Source organism: Bison bison, unplaced genomic scaffold (genome assembly GCF_000754665.1).
Source record: "Bison bison bison isolate TAMUID 2011002044 unplaced genomic scaffold, Bison_UMD1.0 scf7180017864338, whole genome shotgun sequence".
NCBI classification, from domain to species: domain Eukaryota; kingdom Metazoa; phylum Chordata; class Mammalia; order Artiodactyla; family Bovidae; genus Bison; species Bison bison.
Genome location: NW_011494910.1, coordinates 535,818 through 561,548, shown reverse-complemented (window position 1 = coordinate 561,548; position 25,731 = coordinate 535,818). Strand labels below are relative to the sequence as shown.

Genomic DNA, 25,731 nt, shown 5'->3' with positions numbered 1-25,731 from the left:
CTGTGCCAGGCAGACCCATAGTAGGGATAGCAGCAAGGGTAGGGAAGAAAGGGGATAAAAGGACACAGAGAACAGCAGAGTTGGGGAGAAGCAGAAGAATGCACTGCAAAGTCCAAACCCAGGGGCCCAAGGCCAAGACCACAGATGACACCAGAAGAGAAGAGGTCCAGCTGGAAAGTGAGTAGAAGAGTTGGCAGGGCAGGGCCAGAAGAGGGCTCTGTCTGGAAGGACTCGAGCAGAACAGGTCTGCTGAGCCCTCCCTGCCGACAAAGGCATGGCACATAAGGCCGGGTAGCAGAGGGGCCCGCACGAACTCCCAGGCCTCACAGACATTGCCGGGGCACACACAGTGGCAATCCTCCCCAGATCTCCAGAAAGCAAGAGCTTCACCAGGTTCGTGTGCTTGCATGCCCAGTTGCTTCAGTCATGTCCAACTCTTTGCAGCCTAGCAGGCTCCTCTGTCCATAGGGTTCTCCAGAGAAGAATCCTGGAGTGGGATGCCCTCCTCCAGGGGATCTTCACCCAGGGACTGAACCCGTCTCTTATGTCCCCTGCATTGGCAGGTGGGTTCTTTACCACGAGCGCCACCTGGGAAGCCCCACCAAATCATTTTGTCAAGTCCTTCATTGGGCCCTGTCTCTCTGCTACCCACTCTCTGCCCTAAGCTTATGGCTCAGTTTCTTCTTTATAGGTGGGTGGTGATACATCCACTGTGACAGGCTTTAGTGAGGATTAGTGGGGTAACATGTGAACATGGACTAACAAACTGGCTAGCACAGTGCTGGGTTTGAGAGCAGCTACGTGAAACACAGGTGTGTTCTTTCCACACAGCAAGCTCAGCCCTCCCAGGCTGGCAGGGCTGGCCAGCAACTGGGTACCTTGTGATGGTGCTGCTCTTCAATCTGCCGCTGGGAGGTCTCCAGCTCTTGGATCAACGTGTTCTGGGGGAGATCAGCTGTGAGCCAAGAAGCCTCCCTCTCCCTGCCCTGACTCCAACTCCAGCTCTGGCCACGCCGTCCCCTCCCAGGACCATCTGCGCTCGGCCTGCCCTCCAGTTCAGCCGCTCCTTGCCCACCTGACCCCCGAACCACCACCCCCCATCCCCTAGCTGCTCTTTCCCTTCTCTCCGGTCCACAGCCCACTGCTGCAGCCCCATCCCACCTGCTCGCGGGGCTCTCCCCACACCTTTGCCCTCCCCCCCCCCCCCATTTCCACCAGCTCTGTTCCTCCCAGTAACCTGACCACCAACAGTGGTCCGCAGCACCTTCTCCTCCAGGGCCACCATGCGCTCCCTGAGGTGGAGCTGCAGGCGCTCCTTCGCCTCGATAAGCAGCCGGTCCACCGTGTCTGACAGGCGCTTGTTGTGAGCTTCATTCATCCTCTCCCGCTGGCGCACCTGCAAATGCAGCCTGCCTCACAGCAGGTTCCCACGGCCCTCCCTCCACAGCCCCAGCCTCACAGGCCCCCACGGCCCTTCCTCCACAGCCCCGGCGTCACAGGCCCCCACGGCCCTCCCTCCACAGCCCCACGGCCCTCCCTCTACAACCCCAGCCTCACTGGTCCCCTGGGCCCTCCCTCTACAACCGCAGGGAAGCACCGTTCCTACTGTGGTTCTGCGCCCACCTGGCCACTTGCATCCTCTGGGGCCCCTCTCTCCAGTGCTCCTGCCCACGCCCCCAGCTCCTCCATGTGTCTGTCTCTGTCCTATTTAGGTCCTTGTCCAGCTCCCAGGGTCCTCCTTTCCCTGTTCACAGACCATCCTGCGGTACCACCCTGGGGCAGAGAGGGGCGCCAAAGAGTCCTGTCTGGTGTTCTCACCCGCGCCAGCTCTTGGTTCTTCTCCTCCAGCTGTCCCTCCAGCTGCCGGAGGTGCTCCTCAGTGTTGCCATGTCGCTCTTCAGCCTGGAGGTAGGAATGGGTCGGTGTAGCTTGTAGATCATCCTTCCTCCTGCTCAGACCTTGCATCCCATGCTCCCCGGTGCCACAGGAGTCTTTGGGAATTAGGGCCTCAGGGAAAAGTGAAGCCAAGCTCTCCACCTACCATAGCGGAGCATTGTGTCCCCACCACTGCCATTCTTCCCATGTACGCCAACCCCTGCCGGATTCGCCCACCCACACCTCCTCCTTCCTGCTCAGGGCTAACCTTGCACTATCTCAGAGCTGGCAGCTCAAGAGACTGTAAATTCTCATGCCTCCAGAAAGAATGCCACTTGAAAGTATGAGCTACCATAAATCTCTGTGCCTCTAGATAGGAGCACGGACTCCAGCCAGAGTTCAAATCCTGGCTCCCTCCCGTCCCAGCTGTGTGATGTTGGGCAAGTTACTGAACCTCTATGAGCCTTTGTCTCCTCCACTGTGATAACAGTATCTATGCCTTTTGCAAGGACCAAAGGTCATAATCCATGGTAAACATTTAGGACTCAATGAGCACTCAACAAATACTAGCCACGGTGATTACTTTTGCTGTTAAACCAGCCCTGGTAGAGTGGTCTCCCCTTCTGTTCATGCATCGTCAAAGATGGGGACCTCACTGTCCCTTTTGACAAGGTATTCAATATTATTACACATCTTCTAGTCAGGAAATCCCTTCTAAAAGTCCTTCTACAATGACTTCCTGAACACATTAATCACTTCGGTCTAGCCCTTGTGGTCAGTTTTTGGAGTGATGAAACCTGACTGCTCAGCATTGCACACACAATATCTTCTGCTGGACTTTAAACTCTGTTCTTCATTCCTAGGGGATATTTCCTGAAAAGCTTAGAGATCACCAAGTTCAACCCCATCATTATAGAGATGATGACTTCATCACAGAGATAATGACAGAGACACCCAATTATGGAGGGAGTGACTTTTCCCAGGTCACAGAGCCAGTCAGTGGCAGAAGTAAATCTGGTCCTGCGTGTATGAGGCACAGCCAGGCTGGAGGCTCCATCTGCAGAGCTCCCAAGCTGCCACACTGGCACAATGGCCAGCCTCTCACCTCCAGAGGTCTAGGGTCTGATGCTTACTAAATATTGGTTTCCTTCTCTTCACTGCTTGAGGGGGTAGCTATGGTGATCCCACATGGGGCACCCCTGAAAAGTCTTTCCCACTGTAAACACTCCTAAATTCTCCTGATTAAGCCACCACATGTCCATGCATTTACACAGCTCTTCCAGGTGTATGTTTTTAGCCATACACCTCCATAAAGTTAATTATCCTTTGGGTAAAATTATATTCCCTTTCATTTGTGCAAAAGTTGCAGCCTTCAAACAGCCAGAGGTGGTCCCAAGATCTAGAATGCTTCAATCTGACAAAAAATGAAATGCTTAGCCTAAACTCCCAGCCCTTTCAGAGATGTATAAACTCTGATCATATCTCCTCTCAAATTTCACTTTTCCAGAAATCAAAGTCCTATTTTTTTCCACTTCAGATTCCCCCAAAAGGAAGTATTACTATTAATCACAATGGTATAAATAATAATAAAAATACTTTGCATTGACACAGTTTCTTCTACTTCTTAAAGTACTCTTACATTCACCCTCATGAGGCTCACATCCCTGTGGAGTGATAAGGGCAGGGGTTACTCTTCCATCTGACAGAGACAAGAAAGTGTGCTTCTTGGAGCCATGCAATGAGCAGCAGCTTCCTGGCCCCAGCCGATCACACCTCCCACTGTCTCCACCCACTGCCTGGCTCCAGGAGAGCTCAAGCAGCAGCAGTCAGAGGCAGATTCCCAGGCCGGTGTCCACTTGCCTTAGTGAGGGCCGCAACTCTTTGGGCCAGCTCAGCCTCCACCTCTGGCAGCGTCTCGGCTTTGCGCATCGTCTGCTGAAGTTTCTGCTCGGCTACCTCCAGTAGCTCCTGCAGATATCGGGCTTTCTCCTCACACTAGCAGAGTGAGGGGTGGGAAGGAGAGTCAAGAAGGAGCACTGAAGCGTCCCCTACCCTTAGCTTCAAGAGAGAGCAGGTGACAGGCCAGGGATCATCTTCATTCCAGGATACCCAAAGACACCTGACTTCCCTCTCCCAAGGTGGCCTGCTGTACTTCAGTGGCTCTTGGGCCACCAAGGGGAGGGTCAAGCATGATCATCAGGACCTCCAGGTTCGAGTACAATGCCCCCAAACCCCAAATGCAGGAGTTACCTGGCGATGCAAGGATTCCCTATTGGCCAGCTCGTTCTCCAGTTTGTCATTGAGGTCATGGATTGATGTAGCCTCACGCTGAGCAGCCAGGTAGCGCTTCTCCAGGGTGGTGATCCGCTCCTCCATGTCCTCCTTCTGGGCTAGAGCCTGAGCAGGAGAGGACAGGGTGCCGGAGAAGGGCATCAGCTTCTTCCTGCCCCCACTCTGTCTGTGCCTACGCACTAGAATGGCTGTGTCTCCGCCACACTCCCCTACCAGTTTCTGACCCTGACCCATCCCTTCCACCACTCCTCCCCACACCGGACCCCCTGAGCATTCAGTCTTACACTCCTCAGCCCTCACTTGGCCCTCCCTCAATACCCAGGACATCCAACAGCTGCCTTCCTAAGTGCCAAAGGCCCGCACCCAGAAAGACAGTGTCAGGCCCAGGCCCCTGCTCACTTCCCGGAGGTCCCTCTGGTGTTTGCTGCTCAGTTCCTCAGACTTGATGAGGTCCCGGCGGGCTGTGCCCAGGTCCTCCTCCAGTTCAGCCACAGTTGCTGTCAGGGTGACCAGTCGCTCCCGGGCCTGGCTCAACTCAAAGTTCTGCTTCTCCAGAAGCTCCTGTAGCTCCTCAACCTGGCCTGCGTCCTCCTCCAGAGACATGGAGCTCTCAGTTAGCTGTCAGGCACCCCCTCCCTGCCCTGCCCCGGGGAGAGGGGCAGAAGGACAGCACATCCAGAGCAGGCCACAGCTCTGCCCCAGCTCCAGAGCACATGTCCCAGGAACACCCTTCGTCCTCTGAGCTCTAGGACCTCACGCCAAACAACAATCAAACACCCTCACTCTCCTGTGTCTCTCTTGAAAAGCAATCATTTCTAGTTTTACCTGCTATTTCAGTCTCTTGTAACCTAGAGAGGGCCATGACTAGGGGAACAGAGGCTCAGAAAGAGAAGTGATCTCTTAGATAGATGGCTCCTAACAATTCAGTTACATGCTTACCAGTGTACATACTGGGCACTAAAAGAAAAACCTGCAGATTTCTTTGCAGATGGGGTAAGGGGAAGAAGGAAAGAGAGATGATAACCTTGGAGAAAGCTCCAAATTTAATTCAAGCAGTCGCTCTACTGCATGAAAGCTGGGCAGGGCCCACACCCCATCTGGGGTAAGACGTGCCCCCTCTGTGCAGCTCCCCCTGCCCCACCTTCCACAGGCCTTTTGGTCCCAGCTCCACAGTCCCCTCCTCTTCGGCCACTCCATCCCGAACCCCTGACCCCTGCTGTAGGGAAGACACCTTCAGGGAGTCAAAGAGAAGAGAACCTTCTAGACCTTCCAAATCCCCCACCTCCCAGAGAGAGATGCCTCATGTTAGCTAACAATCTCCAGCTAAGACAGGAGGGAAAAGTCTGATGAGGACCAGAGTTGGGAACAGGTGTAACCCAGCCATGGCTTCCAGATGAAAAGAGGGAAAGTAGCTTACCTGCTGGTGGGCACACGCCAGCTGTTCCTCCAAAGTGGTCACTCTCTCGAGGGCCGCCCGGAGCCGCTCTCGCACCTGCCCAAGGATAGGGGAGATGGAGAAAGAAACAGGGACCCTCTGGACTTGAGCTGGAGAAGCCTGGGCTTGGTCTATCATCACTGAGCATGAGGCAAAGAGAAAGACCTACCAAAAGGCAAATTTCTGAGAGGGCACCTAATAGAAGGACCTGGAAATTGGACTAACGGTAGGAGTAAGCCAGTTAGGAAGCTAGAAGGCAGTTTTCCCTAAACAGAGGATACACAAATCTCAGAGAAGGGATGCATGGAGGCTCCAGGGAAGAGACTGGGGGTGGACTGGACTGTATTGTATTGTATCCATGGTTGCATTGGGGGTGGATGCAGGCTGTCGGCTAGCCTAGGTACCTTCTCATCCAGGGCCTTGTGGTGCTCAAACAGTGACTTGAGAGCCTTCAGCACCTCCACCTCACTGGAAACTCCTGATGGTGACTGAGCCTGACGCTTCACCACAGTCATCCTCAGTGACCGCTCATGGCGGGACACCAGGCACTCCAGATGTTCCAGAAGCAACTGGCAGAGAGAAGGCGAGGGTGCAAGGAAGGACTGTGAGCCTACGCCTCAGGGGCTATAAGCACGGTCCACACAAACCCCCAGCAAGCCCAAGTCCTGCCGTGTGTACCACTGTTGGAATGCGGAGATACTCCCATGTGGGTAAATGGGCATTGCCCCAACTTCAGACCTGTCCCAGCCTCTCTCTCAAGACCCTGACTTTCCCATGATCCCCCAGCTAGAGGTGAAACCCCTAGGACTGATGGTTGAACACACTGACTATCATCCCAGAAGACAAGGCAAGAGGAGGTGAGGATGGGGCTGGATGTGCTGGCCATGCCTGCTCCCTCGGTCATACTCCCCACCCCCCAAAGCACAAACACACACCAGGTCACCCCACTTACCCTCGTGTTATTCCGCTCTGCTTTCAGCTCTGATATCTCTTCCTCCCTCTCTAGAAGCTGCTCTCGACACATACTCAGCTCCCGGGTTAAGGTGGTAAATTCCTGTAAATCCCCAAGGCCCCTCAGTGCTTAAGGATCCACCACTTACACAGCATCCTGCATGCCCAAGTCCGTGAGTGGTGGGATCCTGTCACTTGTCCCTTACTTCCACCAACTGTCCCCAGAAAAATCCCTACCCATCTACATGTGCTTAGTCTCTCAGTTGTGTTTGACTCTGCGACCCCATGGACTGTAGCCCGCCAGGCTCCTCTGTCTATGGGGATTTTCCAGGCAAGAAAACTGGAGAGGGTTGCCATGCCCTCCTCCAGGGGATCTTCCCAAACCAGGGATCAAAACCAGGTCTCCCACATTGCAGGTGGATTCTTTCCTGCCTGAGCCACCAGGGAAGCCCAAGAATACTAGAGTGGGTAGCCTATCCCTTCTCCAGGGCATCTTCCTGACCCAGGAATCGAACTGGGGTCTCCTGCATTGCCAGTGAATTCTTCACCAGCTGAGCCACAGGGAAGCCCTACCCATCCATACTATTAGCATATGTTTCTCCAGAGGGGAGAAGCATTCCACGTACATGCAAGGGAACACAGTTGGATATGACAGTGAGAAAGTCACCAAGTGTGCTCTGTGATTCCTTCCTCCTGCAGCCACCAATATAATCTGATTATGCTCCCCTCTCCCATTTTGCATTTGTTTCTCCAACAATCCAGTGACATTTCCCTGTAGAAGCGGGTGGAGGTGAGTTTCACTTCTGGTTTGCTGTTAGTAAGGTCCAAACAGAGATTGATGGATATTAAAGAAGGAAGAGAAGGGGGCTTTGAAGTGAGTGTTCTGGAGAGCTCTTTTCTACTCCCTTCCCAGAGTTTTGCAAGTTTCAGGTAGCAAAAAAAATGAGATGACTGAAGGGCCACCCTGCATAGAAACAAGAGTGTACAGATCTGCTGAATCAGCCATGTGGCTTCAGCTCTGGCTTCTAGGATCCCAGCTAACGCCATCCTGGGGCCTGATGCCAGGGCATTTGTCCTGGCTTTGCCGAATGCCCATGTATAAAGTATCCCTTTGAGGGGTCTTTTCCCACAATGATAGGCCCAGACACTCTGAGAGACATTTCCAGCCCACTCTCCTCCATGAGGCCAAGAACAGAGGGTGAGAGGCTGGCCCCAAAGACCCAGGCCTATCATATCTGTTTATACTTAGACATCAACTAATTCCAGAAAGGTGTTTAGTTAAGGGGTCCAAACTCTGTGGATGCTCAGGGTCTGGGAGTGACTGAATAGTGGCTACAGTCCCATCCCAACCTGCAGTCTCTCTCACACAGCACAGAATCACTACTGAAGGAAGAAATTCAAAGCAATCACCTTTCATCATTCCATATCAGGCCAAGGGGACAAGAGACACAGGGAAGAGACAAGGGACACAGAGAGATGCCAGAGCCTAAGAAGCCTCGGACGCGGACCCTGCTCATGATTCCTGCCTTTCTCTCAAAGCCACGGGCAACAGCAGTCAAGCAGCTCCCATCCTGGAGGCCAGGCCTGGCCTCATGCAGCTTCGCTATCCAGCTCACACACGTGTGCATGCACACATTCTCCCACACACACACACACCTGAACACTTGACGGCATGCCCCCAGCCCCTAACTTGGCACTATCAGCTCTCCTACTTTATCCAGGCTCAGTCACTGCCTAGTCTTCCCACCGCAGTGTGCCTCCTACTTCCCTCCCCAGCTCTTACCATCTGACACACTGTTGCCAGGGTAATCTCCCAAAGCAATGTTGTCTTCACCATTAAATACCAACTTCTTACGCTGGTTCCAGCTTCTCTCTCACAGTTCCTTTCCAAACACCCTAAGACCCAGTTAACCTGAGTAACCTGCTGTTCTCAATCACTAGTAAAGTCCACACCTTTGCTCAGTGGGCTCCCTCTCCCTCCCTCCCAATCCTCTGTCAACACCTGATTTTTCAAAGTCCATCGCAAAGGACACACTTCCTTGGGGTCTTCCTAGTGGAAGGCTTTTTCCTTCCACTGAAAACTAGAACAAAATTCTGGGAGTGCTGACCATGTACCAGCTCCTGTGTTGGTCACTGGAGACACAGTAACAAGATAGACATAATCCCTGCCTTTGTGAAGCTCCCAGAGCAGAATTAAGATCAATTCTCAGCTCTGCCCATTTGTGATCTTGGGCAAAATGCCGAACCTCTTTAAACGTCTAATCCAAAAGATACAGTCGTCCCTCAAGGGCTGCCATGAGGATCAATGATCTGGCCCCTATTTTACTCATTGATATGATTTTAACAGTCCTCTGGAGCCCCTCTTCTATTCCTCCACACTCTTCCTGTCGTTTGGGTTCTTGTCTATTTCCTTTTTAGTGTATGAGCTCCCTAGAGGCAGGTGGTTTCTTCATCCCAGGGCTTGCTCAGGGCTCCAAACACAGTGGGCGTAGGATGGGCCCATCTCTCAACCCAGTTCCTCACCAGGGCTCCATATTCTCATCTAGAAAGCATCAAAGAAAGTGTCCGCAGGGCAGACACTTCTGAAGCCTGGGCAGGAACCTTGCCCGCTCTGGCCCTTCTCCCCACATGCAAGGGGCAGAGGAGCACTCCAGCTCCTCAGGGCTGCCTCCTCCACCCCGGCAGCTCCTCTACCGGCAGGGCGGTCAGAAGCAATTCATCAGTCTCCTCAAGGTTGAATTTCATCCTTTGTATAATAGAGGTGATGGTGATAATAGCACCAAATTCACAGTTGTGAGAATTCTGTTAGGGAAACCCCATGCAAAGTGCTCAGCATACAGAAGATGCCATAAAGGGTGACTATAATCACTACTAGTTGTGTTGACGGAGGAGAATAAGAGAGGTGTCACAATTCTGTCTATAATTGTCCACCGGATGCCTCTTGTTTCTCTCATCCATGCAAAGAGAGATGAACTAGATTGTCTCTAAAGCTTCTCCCATCTTCGCACTCTGTGGTTCCCACCCACCGCTTCCAAGAACAGACCCTGGTGAAGAGCAGCCAAGGGGAAGCGTCCTGCCCAGTACCGGCTGCCACCTGCTGGCTGCCTGGGCTCACTGCAGCTGGCCACTAAGGCGGGGCTTTCCTGCATCAAAGGCCATCCTTTCCTCCAGGTGAAGCCAGTTTCAGCCTGAGGCGCTTGGGAGAAACAGGGAAAGGTTTTATGAAACAAGGCAAAGGAGAGGAAATGCTCTGTGAGTTCCATCTGTTGAGATGCTCACAGATGCAGAGCTGAGGGCTCAGAAGGTGTGGCTCTGCTGGGCTGGGTGAGGGGAAGGGGAGGAGAGAGATGCTGACGGGCAGGCCTTACCTGGGGGAGGGCAGAGTTAAGGTGGCGCTGGAGCTGGTCTCGCTCATGCAGGGCATCCTGGAGCCGGCTCTGTGTCGCCAGCAAAGTCTCCTGACTCTCCCGAAGGGACTCTAGCAACTTCTCCCGCTCATCCAGCATGTTCACCATCAGCTGCTCAAAGTTGGCGTCAGCATCGGCTCCATGGGGAGGCCCCAGGGGGTCTCCCTCGTTGATTGTGGGCATCACTTCACACATGGTGGGGGTGGGCAGGGGACAGGGGAATGGCTCACAGGGTTGGCACCTCCGGGGGTCTCAGTGAAAAGGTCTCACAGTGGGCAGTACCAGGTGAGTGAAGAGGTGGGCAGGGGCTTCTCCATGGCATCAGTTGGTCTCAGTCTGAAAGGGGCCTGGTGCCCAGAGTGCCCCTGTGAAACGGAGTGAGAGGGCCTGGTTTAAGCTCTCTGGGCTGGGGCTGGGTACCCTGTGTCCCCAGACAAGGAGGAAGCAGCCGAGTGTGGCCATGACAGGCGGAGCAAGTAGGGCTCAGAGAGGACCCTTCTCTTAGACTGAGCACTGCAGCCTGGCAGAGTCCCAGCTGGGTCCACTGACAACCATCGTTTCTGGAGGGCCGTGGTCTGTTGGAGAAGAGATTACTGTGAGAAGCAGCTGAGCAGAGAAGGGCAGAGGAGGAGGCATGGGTGAGGGCAGAGAACGCAGGAACCTGGAGCAGAATGTGGGGGCGTGGGGGAGGAGCTGGGCAGGCCCCTCCTCCGGGTTTTCTCACTCAGATGGTGCCTTCCTTAGTTCTCCCTAGAAATGCACATGCCTGCTGCTGCAGCTTCTGCTGCCAGCTTTCTCCACGCCCAGCTGTCAGAAGGGCAGCCGCAGTGGAGTGGCTCCCCGACCCACATGGCTTGCTGGCCAAATATAGAAATGATTCAGTAAGTGGCAAGGGAGCAGCCAGAAAGCGGCCAGAGTCCTCCCAAGTGGGGCGGTGCAAGTGGGAGGGGGAGAAACAGGGTCCCTACCCCACCATAGGTTTCTTCTCCACATTCAGGCCAGGGTGAGTACAGAAGGGGTTAAAGAGTTCTTAGTGGATATGAGTCCCATACAGAATAGACTGCTGGGGTCACAGGAAACAGGGACAGAGTAGCTTTTACCCTGACCCCTGGTACAACATGGCTACCTGGCAAGGCCCAGGCTGGACACTGGGGCAGGCAGAGAATCCTGATCTGCTCCATGCCCATCATTCAGGGAAGTCTCTGGATCAAGTCATCCCCTACTCCTGAACCCTGGCAGACAGTAGGCTTCCACTCTGAACTCATGAACTGCCTCCTATGGGCTGGAGCAGGGACTGAATGAAGTGAAGGATCGGCGACGGGGAGTGGGGAGGGTTACCCTCCTAGGGCAGGGCTTCCAAGGCGGGCCTCTGCTCATGTCTGGGAATCTTTTCCCTCCAAGTCATTGACCAATGCTAGCACTGTCAGAAGCCACCGGCTAGGGTGGTTAACACGTGCACAGCCTGGCAGGAACACCTTGAGTTTTGCACAGGGATGCCCAGCAGTCAGAGCAAAGGAAAGGGAACTGAGGAAGGCGGCCAACAGCTGGGGATTTCCACCTGCCATCAGCTTTTGGTCTCCCTGCTCACTGCTGGAAGGCTACCACCTAATCAGTTTTCAGAGGAAGCTGTCTTCAAAGCTCCTGTTCTAGGACAGAAGGGATGTGAAACAGCCAGTGCGGTGATAAGGACTCAGAGAAACCTCATAAATGGTGCTTTCCTTCCTTCCTTACCCCTTCTACATCTGGGAAACTTAGAGACAGCTTCTTGTCTACCCCTCTGGTGGCAGACTGGGAGAGTCAGGGAGAGGACAGGCAGCATCTGGACCCAGTGTGAAGTGAAAAGTCAGACACAGGAAGTCAGACACCCTGTGGCAGGGCTGAACCTAGCAGGAGAACCAAAAAAGGGCCAAGCCTCTACCTGAATTCACCCTTACCCTCCCCAGCTCCCAGGAATGGGGGACAGAAAAAGTGATGCAGGGGAGAGACATGGGCCCGGATGAGACAAAAGTCAGAGCACTAACTAGAGAACTCCCAAGTCCACAGCCACGGCCATTCCCAGAGGACCCAATAGTTCAGGCAGCATGTGGGTGTGCCCATATATGCACACATATGCCCACATAGGTATGTACACTGGCAGACAAAGGATTTGGAGCCTTAGGACATACACGTTCCCAGACACAGAAAATGGAAACAAAATCTGACCCAGGGAGCCCTTCTCCAAACTGGATAGCCACTGTAAAAGGTGGGATCCCACGAGGTGAAAAGTAGCACCCTGGTCTGCACCCTACGTTACCCCAATATCCCTGCTCCACAGAGTAGCTGGGAGCAGAGCAGACAGGAGGAGCTACTGCCCCAGTCCTGCCAGAGCAGTGGTCTCACTAATGCTAATGACAGCAATTGCTCGGACTCGCTCACCCTCCTCACCTGAAACACTCCACTCTGAGATTTAAAGGCCACTGGCTTCCCTGGTGGCTCAGAGGGTAAAGCGTCTGTGTATAATGCAGGAGACCTGGGTTCGATCCCTGGGTTGGCAAGATCCCCTGGAGAAGGAAATGGCAACGCACTCCAGTACTCTTGCCTGGAAAATCCCATGGACTGAGAAGCCTGGTAGGCTATAGTCCATGGGGTCACAAAGAGTCGGACACGGCTGAGCATCTAGTGGTTAGTGCCCCCACCATATCTCTCTAAGCTCATCAACAGCCAAGCCCAATCTCTTCCCACTCTCCTGCCCCCACCCGAAGAAGAAGTGTGAAGCCAAAGAGAAGGTCAGTCTGGGGAAGGGGCCCCTGTGGCAAAGGCTGTGCTTTGGAAAAGAGCACTGTGCTCAGGAGCACAGGGACTGAGTCCAGCAGAGCTCAGGCAGCCCACAGCATAACGCACAGGAAGGAGCCCAGAGCTAGGACTCTGGAGCCCTGAGCCGCAGTTCTGTCACAGACTAGCTGAGTGATCCTGGGTTTGTCTTGACTTACTGAGACCTCTGCTGTAAGAGAGAACCCACGACCCTTATTCAGTCCATCTCAGGGGGATGACACCATAGATAAAGAGCCTGGGAAAGCAGAAAGCATCCCATGATTGTAGGGGAATTTGAATTATGTTAGTAGTGGGCAAAGGTGGGCCTGTGGGTGGAGTTTTTAATGGTTCCTTCTAGGAAAGGGGTTGAGAAGTTCTCAGGAAGGGAACATAGGATCTCAGGCTGCCCACAGTGACGTGCTGGACATTTGGTCTGATTTGGCCTACCGAAATCCTCCCAGTCATCCTGGCAACTGAGAAGCTGACTTTGGTACCATCATCGCTTCCCCAGGCTCCTTCCAATCCAAGAGCCAGGTAGCCACTCCACTCCCCCTAGTGAAATGGCATCCCACAGAGCAGGCTGAAGATGCGCCCAGAGGTGCATGGCAGGCGGATGCCTCTGAGATGACTGTCCAGGACTTCCTACGGCTGCCCGCACAAACTTCACTAGTGTGGTGAGCAGACGGGGGCTCGAGAACAGCCCTATCAGGACAACTGGCTCTTTCTGGTTCCATCGCCACCTTTAAATAGTGCAGTTATCATCTCAACCTAGCAGAAGCCTCAACTCCTGCACAATTTCTAAGTAACACTCACAGATCAAAAGCCACCAGCCCCTAAAGCAGACATATATGAGGAGCTGTGGCGGTGAGGAGTGTCGGCAGGCTGTGACACAACAGAGGAGTGCCCCCAACCAAGCTGATGTGTGTGTGTGAAAAGGGAGGGTCAGATGAAAACCAGGCCTCTGCGCTTATGAATACAGGAGAGGCAGACTCTGAAACCTCTCTGGCTCCCTAATAATCACCTCCATCTTTTCCTAACAAACAGGAGGGATGGGCGCTTGGATGTGATGCTCTGGGTGACCACACACACATACACAGACTGGCTTCCCACCGCCCTACCAGATGGCAGGCCCCACCATAGTGAGACAGCTCAGCAAGGACAAAGCTATTGGCTTCCATAGAGACCCAAGGGCCAGGGCAAAGCTTCCAGGAGCTGTGCCCAAGTGTAAGTGGGCCAAGAGCCAGGCAAAAGGGGAGCTTCAAGGTGAGAGCCCCTTTACCTCAGAGTAAAGAGCTAAAAAAGGAAGGTCAGATACCACCCAATTGGAGGAAGAGTGAAGACCTGAGGAAATGGGGGAGAGTCATCTAGGAAAACAGTAACAATTATGAAAGCAGCTATGATTTATTCAGAATTTACCATGTGCTAGACATTGTGGCATCAGCTGACACATAGTAACTTTAATTCTCCAGTTCCTTGCAAAGAAGACACAGTTCTTCTCATTTCACAGATTTGAGAATTGAGACAAGTCATGCAATCAAGTCTATGTGGCTAGTAATAAAAAGAGCTAGGATTCAATTCCAGTCTGTCTGACTCCAAAGAGGAGTAGAGGATGGAGGAGAGGGGAGTGGACACGACTCCTTCAGGCATCCTGTTTCTTCCAAGAAGCCAAGGCACTTGGGCCCCAGCCCCTTTCACCCTTATCCAGGAGACGGCAGCCTAAGGGTTCGCTTGCCTCAGCCCTCCTCCACCAACCCTCCTCTAGCCCGAGCGAAGGCCTCTGCACAGCGGGTACCATGGTCACGAGGCAGCCACATCCCCACTGGAAGTGACCTGTCTACAGAGCCTCACCCACCACCTAAGCAAACCTCTCCCCCTACCTCTGGCTGGCTCTATACTGAGCTGTAAGGAGACTGCCTGAGTTTCCCGCACCACTCCATATTCCCTATTCCTACAGGAACTACAAAAGCAGACATTCTTCTGAGCCCTCAGCTTCCTCCCTCTGGGGCTTTCAGACACCATCCTCTCAGTGGAACGTAGTCCAGCTCCCCACCTCTCTTTCCCTCTCATGCAGAAGTCCATCCTCTCCCCTTGTTCCTCTTCTGATCCAGCTCAAAACCCCAAGAAGACTTGCCCCCACTCAGCCCCCTCTCCAAAGCCCCACCAAGCCCCCTTTCCCTGCTACTCCTTGTCTCTGCTCACCATCAAGCTCCCAGAATCCACCTATTGTTCACGAGCTTCTAGCACCTTATCCAGCCTGCCTTAGTCTCCTTTCCATATTAATCTAAGGAACTTCTGATCACCCTTAAGCTCTTCTTAAGCACCACTTCCCCCACGGAACCTTTCTGATTCCCTCCACACATAAGATTGCCCCTTCTACTGACCCAGAACAGCTTTTTCTTCTATTTGTGGCACACCAACTCAACTGAAGACTCTTGAGTGAGAACCATGACCTAATTATCTTTGGACTCTCCAACACTTACCATGGGCCTGACATACACAGAGTTGAGTGGATACATGTGACAGAGTCATTCTAGGAAGTCATTCTAGTCCCACTTTAAAGAAGGGGAGTTCAAAATAGAAAAAACTTATCTTGCCCTCTAAAAAATTAAAACTTCTTTACAGCAAGATGGGGGCCATTCCTGCCTTAAAAGGCAGACTCTGGAGCAAGTTGATGGACTGGCTCCTCCACTAACCACTCATGTGACTCTGGAAAGATACCTAATCTCTCTGAGCCTTGGTTCTCCATCTGTGAAATGGGGATGATAATAATATTCACTTTAGATAGCAGATGTGAGAATTACTAGAGTTCAATAACATACACAAAGTGCTGACATCAGTGTCCATCAAACACTCAGTAAGTATTAATTCCTAGCATTTCAGGCTCCTGAAGCATCTTGAGGCTGAGCCCACTCCAAATACAGTAAGAAAACTAAAAATCTGTATTAGCTAGAGGAAGCGTTCCCAGAGGAAAAAACTTTTGGAAAAGCTTTACTGATACTTTCTCACTGCTGGCCACAAATCCCTTCAAAAGCATCCAGTTCTCTGGGTCTCTAAAGGGCCAGCAATGAGACTTCCTCTCTCTGAGCTTCAGGTTCCCAAATCTGGGAAATAAAAGTCATAACATGTAACATGATCTAGTGATCTCACAGGTTGTCATGAGGGTCTAAGGAGTTAAGAGACATGAAACTGTTCTGAGAAGTATAAAATGCTACTCAAGCACAGGTTAGCACTGACTGCCAGCTTAAGACACTCAACTTCTGAATGCTGGCATAGTCAGCTGACACAGGAAGAGACTGCTCTATCTGACAGGTTCCCCTGGGCCCATACCTGTGAAGCCCATCTCTCCAGCTGCTCCACAGGAGTGAATTATAAGCCACCTCTTACTAAGACATGGCCTATCATTTGGGTAAGCAAAGAACTTGCTGTCCAAATCAGGACAGTGAATTCAGGCACCAGGACTCAGATATAAAATGCCACTGCCCCAGGCATGTCGAACCACTTGGTCACTCTCACTGTCACCACCCAGGGGGTACTAACGGCAGAGGCTGGGGCGGAAAGGAGGCCTGCAGGTCTCTGTACATCTCCAAACTTCTAAAGTAACCACAGTTACAGCCACCACAGCTATCCATTTAAATTAAGCCAGGTGTTTGCAAACTGGGCTTTTTCATAGAGTACCTTCAGGGCAGCCTGGCATGAGAAAAAAAAAAAAAAAAGAGGAAAGAGGTAAGACAAATGCAAAGGGCTCTGAACTCTCTTTTCTTTTTTTAATCTCATCAACTCCAAATCTGTGAATTTTACTGGATTTCGGATTAAGGTTTCATTTGTATCAAAGGGTTCCAAGTCTAACAAGAGGTTAGAAGATCTCTGGTAAGTATTGTCTACAGAGACCTCTGCTAAAATAAACACACATTCTCTCAAAGAGGCAGCACATCAGTGCAATAGAACAGGACCTGGGAAGGCTACACAGGACACACTGGGGGCCGCACCCTAAACGTCTAACGGTGGTGCTTTAGTTGCTCAATCATGTCTGACTCTTTGCGACCCCAAGGACAATAGCCCACCACACTTCTCTGTCCATGGGATTTCCCATGCAAGAATACTAGAGTGGGTTGCCATTTTCTTCTCCAGCGGATCTTCCTGACCCAGGGATTGAACTGGCATTCAATTCTTTGCATTGCAGTTGGATTCTTTACCGACTGGGTCACCAGGGAAACCCCAAATGTCTAATAGAGATAATTTATTTACAAAAGTTAAGATAGGCTGCACCACTGAACATAGCACCTGGCTTCGGCTGAATTTACATCATAAGTACAGCAACCCCAACCATCTTCTGCTAATCAGAGCCACTGATTAACGCATATATGTCCTCAGTCCACCCTGGTGGCTCAGTCAGTAAAGAAGTAGGGAGCTACCACATAGCAGAAAACAACTGTCCAGGGGTAATAAGGAACATCAGAAGGGAGTACTGTCAGATGCTGGGGTGTGAAAGATCCAGAGCGCACAGAACTGCCCAGAGAAATGTAGGCACAATAAAAAGTGTGCATTGCAGGTGGTCACGAAAGTGTGTGTGGGGTTGGGGGTATGTGCAGACACAAAATAGAATATGGTGGGGGGAGGCATGTGTATTCACACAACAGAGTGTGTAAGTGTAGTCATGAGAATTTGTGGTGTCCATGTATAATATTGAAAGAGATATGTGCTTGTGTGTATGTGTGTGTATATGAGTATGGTCGTGAGAATGGGGTCCTGAGTTCATGTGCATGAGAGAAGATGAGTGGGCATGTAAAATGGTGAGACTGTGTGGATGTGTGTGATCACGAGTATATGTCAGGGCTCATGACTGGTCATGAAAATACATGTGTGTGCAATCATGAGAATGCATCTGGGAGTCATGAAAGTATGTATGTTCATAAGAGCATACAGCTGCCGTGAGAGTTTTGCATGCGTGCATGATCGTGAAAGCATATCGCTGATCATGAGAGAGTATAAGTATATATGTGGTCTTGAACTTCAGTGAGAATGTATGAGAGGCAAAGGAGGGAAGGATGAGAATAATAATGAAGGAATAAAAATTGTACTTGTTCATGTGCTCTGCCCCAAACAAGGACCAAAATTTTAGGGTACTCCAAACTGGCCTAGTGTGAGTTCAAGGCAAGGAACTAGGCTTAGCCCATCTTTCTACTTACCACGAACCATCAGAGCTTCACTGCCTAGCCTCCCAAGCCCAGGGCATCAGATATGGCAGCAGTCACCCACTAAGTCTTCCAGAATGCTCACTCCTGAAGGAAGAGCCCAGGCCAGACTCCTTGCCTGACCTTCCTCTTAGCAGCTATCCTCGAAGCCAAACATAAGAAAATCCTCTTCCACACAGTGGTGAGCGAGGCTGCGTGGTGGTGGAGTGGGAAATGGCTGAGAGGTGATACCCCACGTATGAGGTATGAGAAACCCCAGTAAGATGGTAGACACTGAGAGAGGGCATCAGAGGGCAGACAGACTGAAACCACAACCACAGACAACTAGCCAATCTAATCACAGGGACCACATCCTTGTCTAACTCACTGAAACTAAACCATGCCATGTAGGGCCACCCAAGACGGGCGGGTCATGGTGGAGAGTTCTGACAAAATGCGGTCCGCCGGAGAAGGGAATTGCAAACCACTTCAGGATTCTTGCCTTAAGAACCCCATGAACAGTATGAAAAGGCAAAATGATAGGATACTGAAAGAAGAACTCCCCAGGTCGGTAGGTGCCCAATATGCTACTGGAGATCAGTGGTGAAATAACTCCAGAAAGAATGAAGGGATAGAGCCAAAGTAAAAACAATACCCAGTTGTGGATGTGACTGGTGATAGAAGCAAGGTCCGATGCTGTAAAGAGCAACATTGCATAGGAACCTGGAATGCTAGGTCCACGAATCAAAGCAAATTGGAAGTGGTCAAACAGGAGATGGCAAGAGTGGATGTCGACATTTTAGGAATCAAAGAACTAAAATGGACTGGAATGGCTGAATTTAACTCAGATGATCATTATATCTACTACTGTGGGCAAGACTCCCTTACAAGAAATGGAGTAGCCATCATAGTCAACAGAAGAGTCCGAAATGCAGTACTTGGATGCAATCTCAAAAACGACAGAATGATCTCTGTTCATTTCCAAGGCAAACCATTCAATCATGGTAATCCAAGCCTATGCCCTGACCAGTAAGGCTGAAAGAGCTGAAGTCGAATGGTTCTATGAAGACCTACAAGACCTTTTAAAACTAACACCCCGAAAAGATGTCCTTTTCATTACAGGGGACTGGAATGCAAAAGTATGAAGTCAAGAAACACCTGGAGTAACAGGCATATTTGGCCTTGGAGTATAGAATGAAGCAGGGCAAAGGCTAATAGAGTTTTGCCAACAGAACGCGCTGGTCATAGAAAACACCCTCTTCTAACAACACAAGAGAAGACTCTACACATGGACATCACCAGATGGCCAACACTGAAATCAGACTGATTATATTCTTTGAAGCCAAAGATGAAGTCAGCAAAAACAAGACCGGGAGCTGACTGTGGCTCAGATCATGAACTCCTTATTGCCAAATTCAGACTTAAATTGAAGAAAGTAGGGAAAACCACTAGACCATTCAGGATGATCCAAACCAAATATGACCTAAATCAAATCCCTTACAATTATACAGTGGAAGTGAGAAATAGATTTAAGGGACTAGATCTAATAGAGTGCCTGATGAACTATGGACAGAGGTTCGTGACATTGTACAGGAGACAGGGATCAAGACCATCCCCATAGAAAAGAAATGCAAAAAAGCAAAATGGCTGTCTGAGGAGGCCTTACAAATAGCTGTGAAAAGAAGAGAAGTGAAAAGCAAAGGAGAAAAGGAAAGATACCCATTTGAATGCAGAGTTCCAAAGAATTGCAAGAAGAGACAAGAAAGCCTTCCTCAGTGATCAGTGCAAAGAAATAGATAAAAACAATAGAATGAGAAAGACTACAGATCTTTTCATGAAAATTAGAGATACCAAGGGAATATTTCATGCAAAGATGGGCTCATTAAAGGATAGAAATGGTATGGACCTAAAGGAAGCAGAAGATATTAAGAAGAGGTGGCAAGAATACACAGAAGAACTATATAAAAAAGATCTTCATGACCCAGATAATCATGATGGTGTGATCACTCACCTAGAGACAGACATCCTGGAATATGATATCAAGTGGGCCTTAGGAAGTATCACTATGAACAAAGCTAGTGGAGGTGATGGAATTCCAGTTGAGTTATTTCAAATCTTTAAAGATGATTCTGTGAAAGTGCTGCTCTCAATATGTCAGCAAATTTGGAAAACTCAGCAGTGGCCACAGGACTGGAAAAGGTCAGTTTTCATTTCAATCCCAAACAAAGGCAACGCCAAAGAACGTTCAAACTACAGCACAATTGCACTCATCTCACATGCTAGTAAAGTAATGCTCAAAATTCTCCAAGCCAGGCTTCAGCAATACATGAACCATGAACTTCCAGATGTTCAAACTGGTTTTAGAAAAGGCAGAGGAACCAGAGATCAAATTGCCAACATTCACTGGATCATCAAAAAAGCAAGAGAGTTCCAGAAAAACATCTATTTCTGCTTTACTGACTATGTCAAAACCTTTGACTGTGTGGATCACAACAAACTGTGGAAAATTCTTAAAGAGATGGGAATACCAGGCACCTGACTTGCCTCTTGAGAAATCTGTATGCAGATCAGGAAGCAACAGTCAGAACTGGACATGGAACAACAGATTGGTTCCAAATAGGAAATGGAGTATGTCAAGGCTGTATATTGTCACCCTGCTTATTTAACTTATATGCAGAGTACATCATGAGAAACGTTGTGCTGGATGAAGCACAAGCTGGAATCAAGATTGCCGGGAGAAATATCAATAACCTCAGATATGCAGATGACAACACCCTATGGCAGAAAGTGAGGAAGAACTAAAGAGCCTCTTGATGAAGGTGAAAGAAGAGTGAAGAAGTTGGCTTAAAGCTCAACATTCAGAACTAAGATTATGGCATCTGGTCCCATCACTTCATATCAAATAGGTGTGGAAATAATGAGAGACTTTATTTTCTTGGGCTCCAAAATCACTGCAGATAGTGACTTCAGCCATGAAACTAAGACACTTGCTCCTTGGAAGGAAAGTTATGACCAACTTAGACAGCATATTAAAAAGCAGAGACACTACTTTGCCAACAAAGGTCCGTCTAGTCAAGGCTATGGTTTTTCCAGCGGATGTATGGATGTGAGAGTTGGACTGTGAAGAAAGCTGAGCACCGAAGAATTGATGCTTTTGAACTGTGGTGTTGGAGAAGACTCTTGAGAGTCTCTTGGACTGCAAGGAGATCCAACCAGTCCATCCTAAAGGAGATCAGTCCTGACTGTTCATTGGAAGGACTGATGTTGAAGCTGAAACTCCGATACTTTGGACACCTAATGCAAAGAGCTGACACATTGGAAAAGACCCTGATGCTGACTGAAGGCAGGAGGAGGAGGGGATGACAGAAGTTGAGATGGTTGGATGGCATCACTGACTCAGTGGATATGAGTTTGGGTAACTCCGGGATTTGGTGATGGACAGGGAGGCCTGGTGTGCTTCGGTCCATGGGGTCGCAAAGAGTCGGACACAACTGAGCGACTGAACTGAACCGAACTGAAGACTCTCTATCATCCAGTGCCCATGCCTACCTCCACTCCTGCCCCCACTTGGAACTGTAGGTTCTTATTTGAAAGGTTCTCTCAGGCCATGCAGGCCAATCTCCCATGCTGGAAGTGAGTTCCTCCCAAAATATCCCTGACAGGTCAGTCTTTCTTTGATTATCCTTCAGGAATACAGAGCTCACTACTAAATGAGGAAGCCCTCATTGTCTTAAGGAAGTTTTTTCTTAAACTGAATGGAAACCTATCTCTCCTTTAAAATGAAAGTTATCTATCAAAGGGCAGTGGCTATGAAGTCACATCAGACATGCATTTATGAGAATAAATTTATCAGAATAAATAAAACTACAATGGCTGGGCAAAGTGAGCAATTGTTGTTTAGCTGCTAAGTCATGTCATACTTTTTGCAACCCCATGGACTGTAGCCTTCTAGGCTCCTCTGTCCATGGGATTTCACAGAAAAGAATACTGAGCCACCAGGGAAGCCCAAGTGAGTGACAGAGGTCTCTTTGCAAACCAGCTATTTTCATCAGAGACTTAGCAACAAAATTATACTTGTAACTAAGTATTCTTTTAAATCACTGTATACATTATACATTTTTATAATTACTATATAATGTATACTGTATCTATACATTAGTATTATTATTCAGAGATATAAACCTAAACCACCTACCATGCTTTATGGGAGATTTAGGAATTTTCCCTTTACTGACTATAGAATCTAATTCCTCCACTAATGTAACACCACTGTATTGGATGCCCAGAGGATCTTCTGCTCCTGGTTAAAAATATCTAGTTGCAAGGCTTCACTGAACCCAGGGGATCTGCAGATAGACCTCTTTAATTCAATCCAATGATTACTATGAGTAGATTTCTTATTCTGCAGTAGATTACTTTTTGTTATGGATACAAAAGGCAAATAAGATACAATCTAAACCCTTAAGAAATTCACAGCCTACTTGGAAGAAAGGAAAACATATGGAGTAGCATGTAATCAAGTATTCAGTCTCCAGCACATCCTGGGCTTCAGCACTGAGCACCACCTGCAGTGACCGAGTTCACCAGTGATGGTTTCTCCCTCAGCTCTTTGGGAAGGAGACAACCCCAGCCAAGGCCTCTAGACCCCTGACTGACATGCAAGATGCTTCTCTGGACTAGAACTGACTTCACCTGGGGGAACAGAAGGTGCTTGAGGGAGGTGGGGCCACAGCTCCCAACGCTCTCTGAAAGCAGAGCCACAAGCTGGGCAGCCATCATGCTTCTTGTGTGAGTGGTGAACCAGCAGCCCAGATCCTCAGGCTCTGCCAGCCCTGGAGTTTCATACGAAGCTGGCTTAGAGCTCCTTCCCTCAATGCTATTTCCCCATGACATTCTCAGTTTCCAAAGGCCCCTCCCAGTTCAGCAAATTCCTCTAGAAGGACCCCTTCTCAGAGTCTGCCCAGCATCAGCACCCCTCTGAGTACTCTTTACTCTGGTGGCCATCTCAAGTGCAACGCTCCTGGGAGCCAGCACCGCATGTCCCCCAGAGCTAATTATACTTAGTGAGCTAGCAGCCAGAGGGGGACACATGGTGACTTCATGCGGCTGCAATATATATTTGTCCCTCCCTCTGACCCCACTCCCTTTCCTCTATTTCTCCCAATTCCCTACCCAGAACCTAAACTCTGAGGCAGCTCCCTGCTCCCTACCAACTCCTCCTCTCCAGCACACACACACACACACACCCCACACATAACTTCATACCACTTAGAAACCACACCTTGTTTCTATATCAACTCATCCAAGGGCATATAGCCACAGAGTACAGTATCCCTGGCACAGAAAGACTTCAGTTGTCTCCCTCATATCCTAAAGCCCCATTGACCTCCACTTCCCTGGCCCTGCTGAGTTTTCACCATGCTTCACTGCCCCCAAAGCTGACTACTCTCCCTCTTCCCTAGCTCTCACCCTGCTGTCCTCAGTGGCTCTGAAAGGACCCATAAGCAATCCCTGACAACTATTTCAATCTCTAAGATTTCAGCAATCAACCTAGAGAGGAGACCCAGTGTCCTGGCTGCCTGCCCTTCCCTGCCTATCCAATCCCTCCTTATCATCCAGCTGCAAGACCTTCCTTATACATGCCACAGTTCTAGTATCATGACAAGCTCAGCAGCACATGCCCTGATACCACTGGATGAGATTTCCTTTTCACATCCCCACCCTCTTCCCACACCCATTCTTCTATCTTTCAGAGATGGTGTCTCTCATTGTGGAGGGTGTCTAGTGCATTCTTGGCCTTCAATAACCATTGTGCCATTCATTGTCTCATCTCCCGGTACCTCTTAATCCAGGCAGCCTCCTCACATCTCAGGGCAAAGTCCTAGAAAACAGCCAAAGGAAATCATTCAAACACTTTTTTAAGGTAGCTTTCCTTGGGACTGCCTGGCTAATTATTAGTGGCAGAGAGTGGACAGGTTGGAATCCAGGTAGGACAGTTATTTAAAAGGATGTGGACCCAGATATTTTCATAATCCAATAGCAGTGTAACAAAATTGGTGCTGGTGGTGGGGGAGGAGGAATGGATCTGTTAACAGGGTGTCTGCTGTGTGTACCTTTCAGGTGCTCCATGGCCCTAAATTGCCTTCAGAAGACTTAGCACCTAGCATGGTGTCTGGCATTACAGTAGATGCCCAATTAATATTTGTTGGATGTTGAACAAAGTACTAGGTGCCAGTTCCAACTGGGAAGATTGAGGGAAGAACCCAAAAGGGGCTACTGGAGGCGCCCCTTAAGATCCCACCAGGAGAGGATCTCCATGCTAAGGACAGCCTCATTAACCACTTGCTCACCAGAGGACAGCAGTCTCAATACCCCTACCCCTCTACCAGCATACCTCTCCTTAAAGGTGACATTGGCACCCCCTTCTCAAAACAAAACAAAAACCCAGCCACATCACGTTTCCAAGTCCTTCAATCAGACCTCTCTTTTCCCACTCACAACCAAACTGTACTGGAAAACAGCTCAACTGCGTAGTGGAAAGTCAATTCCCCACTCCTACTCTCCCCGCTCAGGAATCTCTACCCAGCCCTATTTTATGGTTGCTCCCATCCTGAACCCCACCTTCAATAGACCTCCAATTGGCTGCTCCTTCCACTCCACCGCCCCTGGCACTGCAGAAATGTGGGCATCTCTGGCACAACCTGAGACTGGCAGTTCGAGGAATGGAGAGTGAGCAATATTAAGAACGGCTGTTATGAGCAATGTGTGAGGGGATAAGAACCCCTGGAAGAACGAAGACCGTGCCAAAGCAGCGGAGCTGGCCCCGGCGCTTCTTCTCTGACTCTTCTGCATGGGAAACGGGGGCGCGGTCCACCCAGCTCCCCCTGGGAGACTTGCCAACTCAGACTCCCCGCCCAGAGCTGATGGAGCTGAGGGCGAACTCCAAGCACTCCCCACAAATCGGGCATCGTCCTCTCATCCTCATCCTCAAGGGCACAGGGCGCTGCAAAGGCTGGTGAGGGGCGGCAGGAAAAGTATCTACCGGAGAGACACGTTTGAGTAAAAGGTGCTGTTTCCCAAGAACCGCTAGACTGAGACCTCCTTCCCAAACTGTGAGGGGAGCTGGAGGTGGGAAAAACAGAAATCCCTCCCGCACCCCGGGCTCTGGAGGCTCACCTGCCTGCACTCACCGAAGGCCGGGCAGCTTGGCTCTGCGCAGGAAGCCGCCCCGGCCTGGAGGCGCCGGACTTGTCCTCGCGAGCGGAGCAGGCGCCTAGGCAGCCGCAGCCTTCCCGAGCCGAAGCGCCCCGCCCTCGCCTTCTGCGGACGGCCCCCGGCCCCACCTCAAGGGCGGGGCTAGCCGGCCCCCTCGAGGCCACGCCCCTGCCCCGGCGCTCCCTCCCTCGTGACGTGGAGCCGCTTGGGGCTGCGCGCCATCTTGGCTTGGCCGGGAGAGTATCTCGTGAGGTGGCGGGGAGCCAGATTTTTACCCAACGCCAGTCAAGTTTTAGGGCCCAAGGGAGCCCTGCCTCCATCCCAGTGAGGTGCAGCACGTACCCTTTGAACCTACGTTTGTCTCTAACCACCTCCTCCCTAAATTGGTCTCAGTACTGGCCTTGTAATTGTTTGCCAATGATTTGTTGCCTTTCACACTCTGTTGCCCATTTATTATTCGTCCTTTGGTTGCGCCCATTTTTTAAGTGGAGAAACTTGAAAGCAAGATAAATTTCCATACTGCAAGCTTAAGTGAATTGTGTCGCTTGGCTGTGCTAACACTGTTACTATAAAATGAAATGTTTGTCTATAGTAT

At 50.4% G+C, this 25,731-nt stretch overlaps 1 protein-coding gene across 1 annotated transcript in view; it reads right to left on the bottom strand.

Annotated features, from left to right (window-relative positions):
• The window catches only part of PPFIA4 (protein tyrosine phosphatase, receptor type, f polypeptide (PTPRF), interacting protein (liprin), alpha 4), a 46,343-nt gene extending 21,161 nt beyond the window's left edge, over positions 1-25,182 (bottom strand). Inside the window, exons 1-13 of the mRNA XM_010854248.1 lie at positions 25,098-25,182; positions 9,922-10,325; positions 6,555-6,656; positions 6,007-6,171; positions 5,585-5,659; positions 5,309-5,398; positions 4,567-4,758; positions 4,126-4,272; positions 3,736-3,870; positions 1,819-1,902; positions 1,265-1,396; positions 842-941; positions 232-260 (exon numbers count right to left, since the gene is read on the bottom strand). Coding sequence (XP_010852550.1) covers positions 232-260; positions 842-941; positions 1,265-1,396; positions 1,819-1,902; positions 3,736-3,870; positions 4,126-4,272; positions 4,567-4,758; positions 5,309-5,398; positions 5,585-5,659; positions 6,007-6,171; positions 6,555-6,656; positions 9,922-10,155 — 1,485 coding nt within the window. The 5' untranslated portion in view covers positions 10,156-10,325; positions 25,098-25,182. The remainder of the gene's footprint in view (positions 1-231; positions 261-841; positions 942-1,264; positions 1,397-1,818; positions 1,903-3,735; positions 3,871-4,125; positions 4,273-4,566; positions 4,759-5,308; positions 5,399-5,584; positions 5,660-6,006; positions 6,172-6,554; positions 6,657-9,921; positions 10,326-25,097) is intronic.
• Between the last annotated feature and the right edge of the window lie 549 nt (positions 25,183-25,731).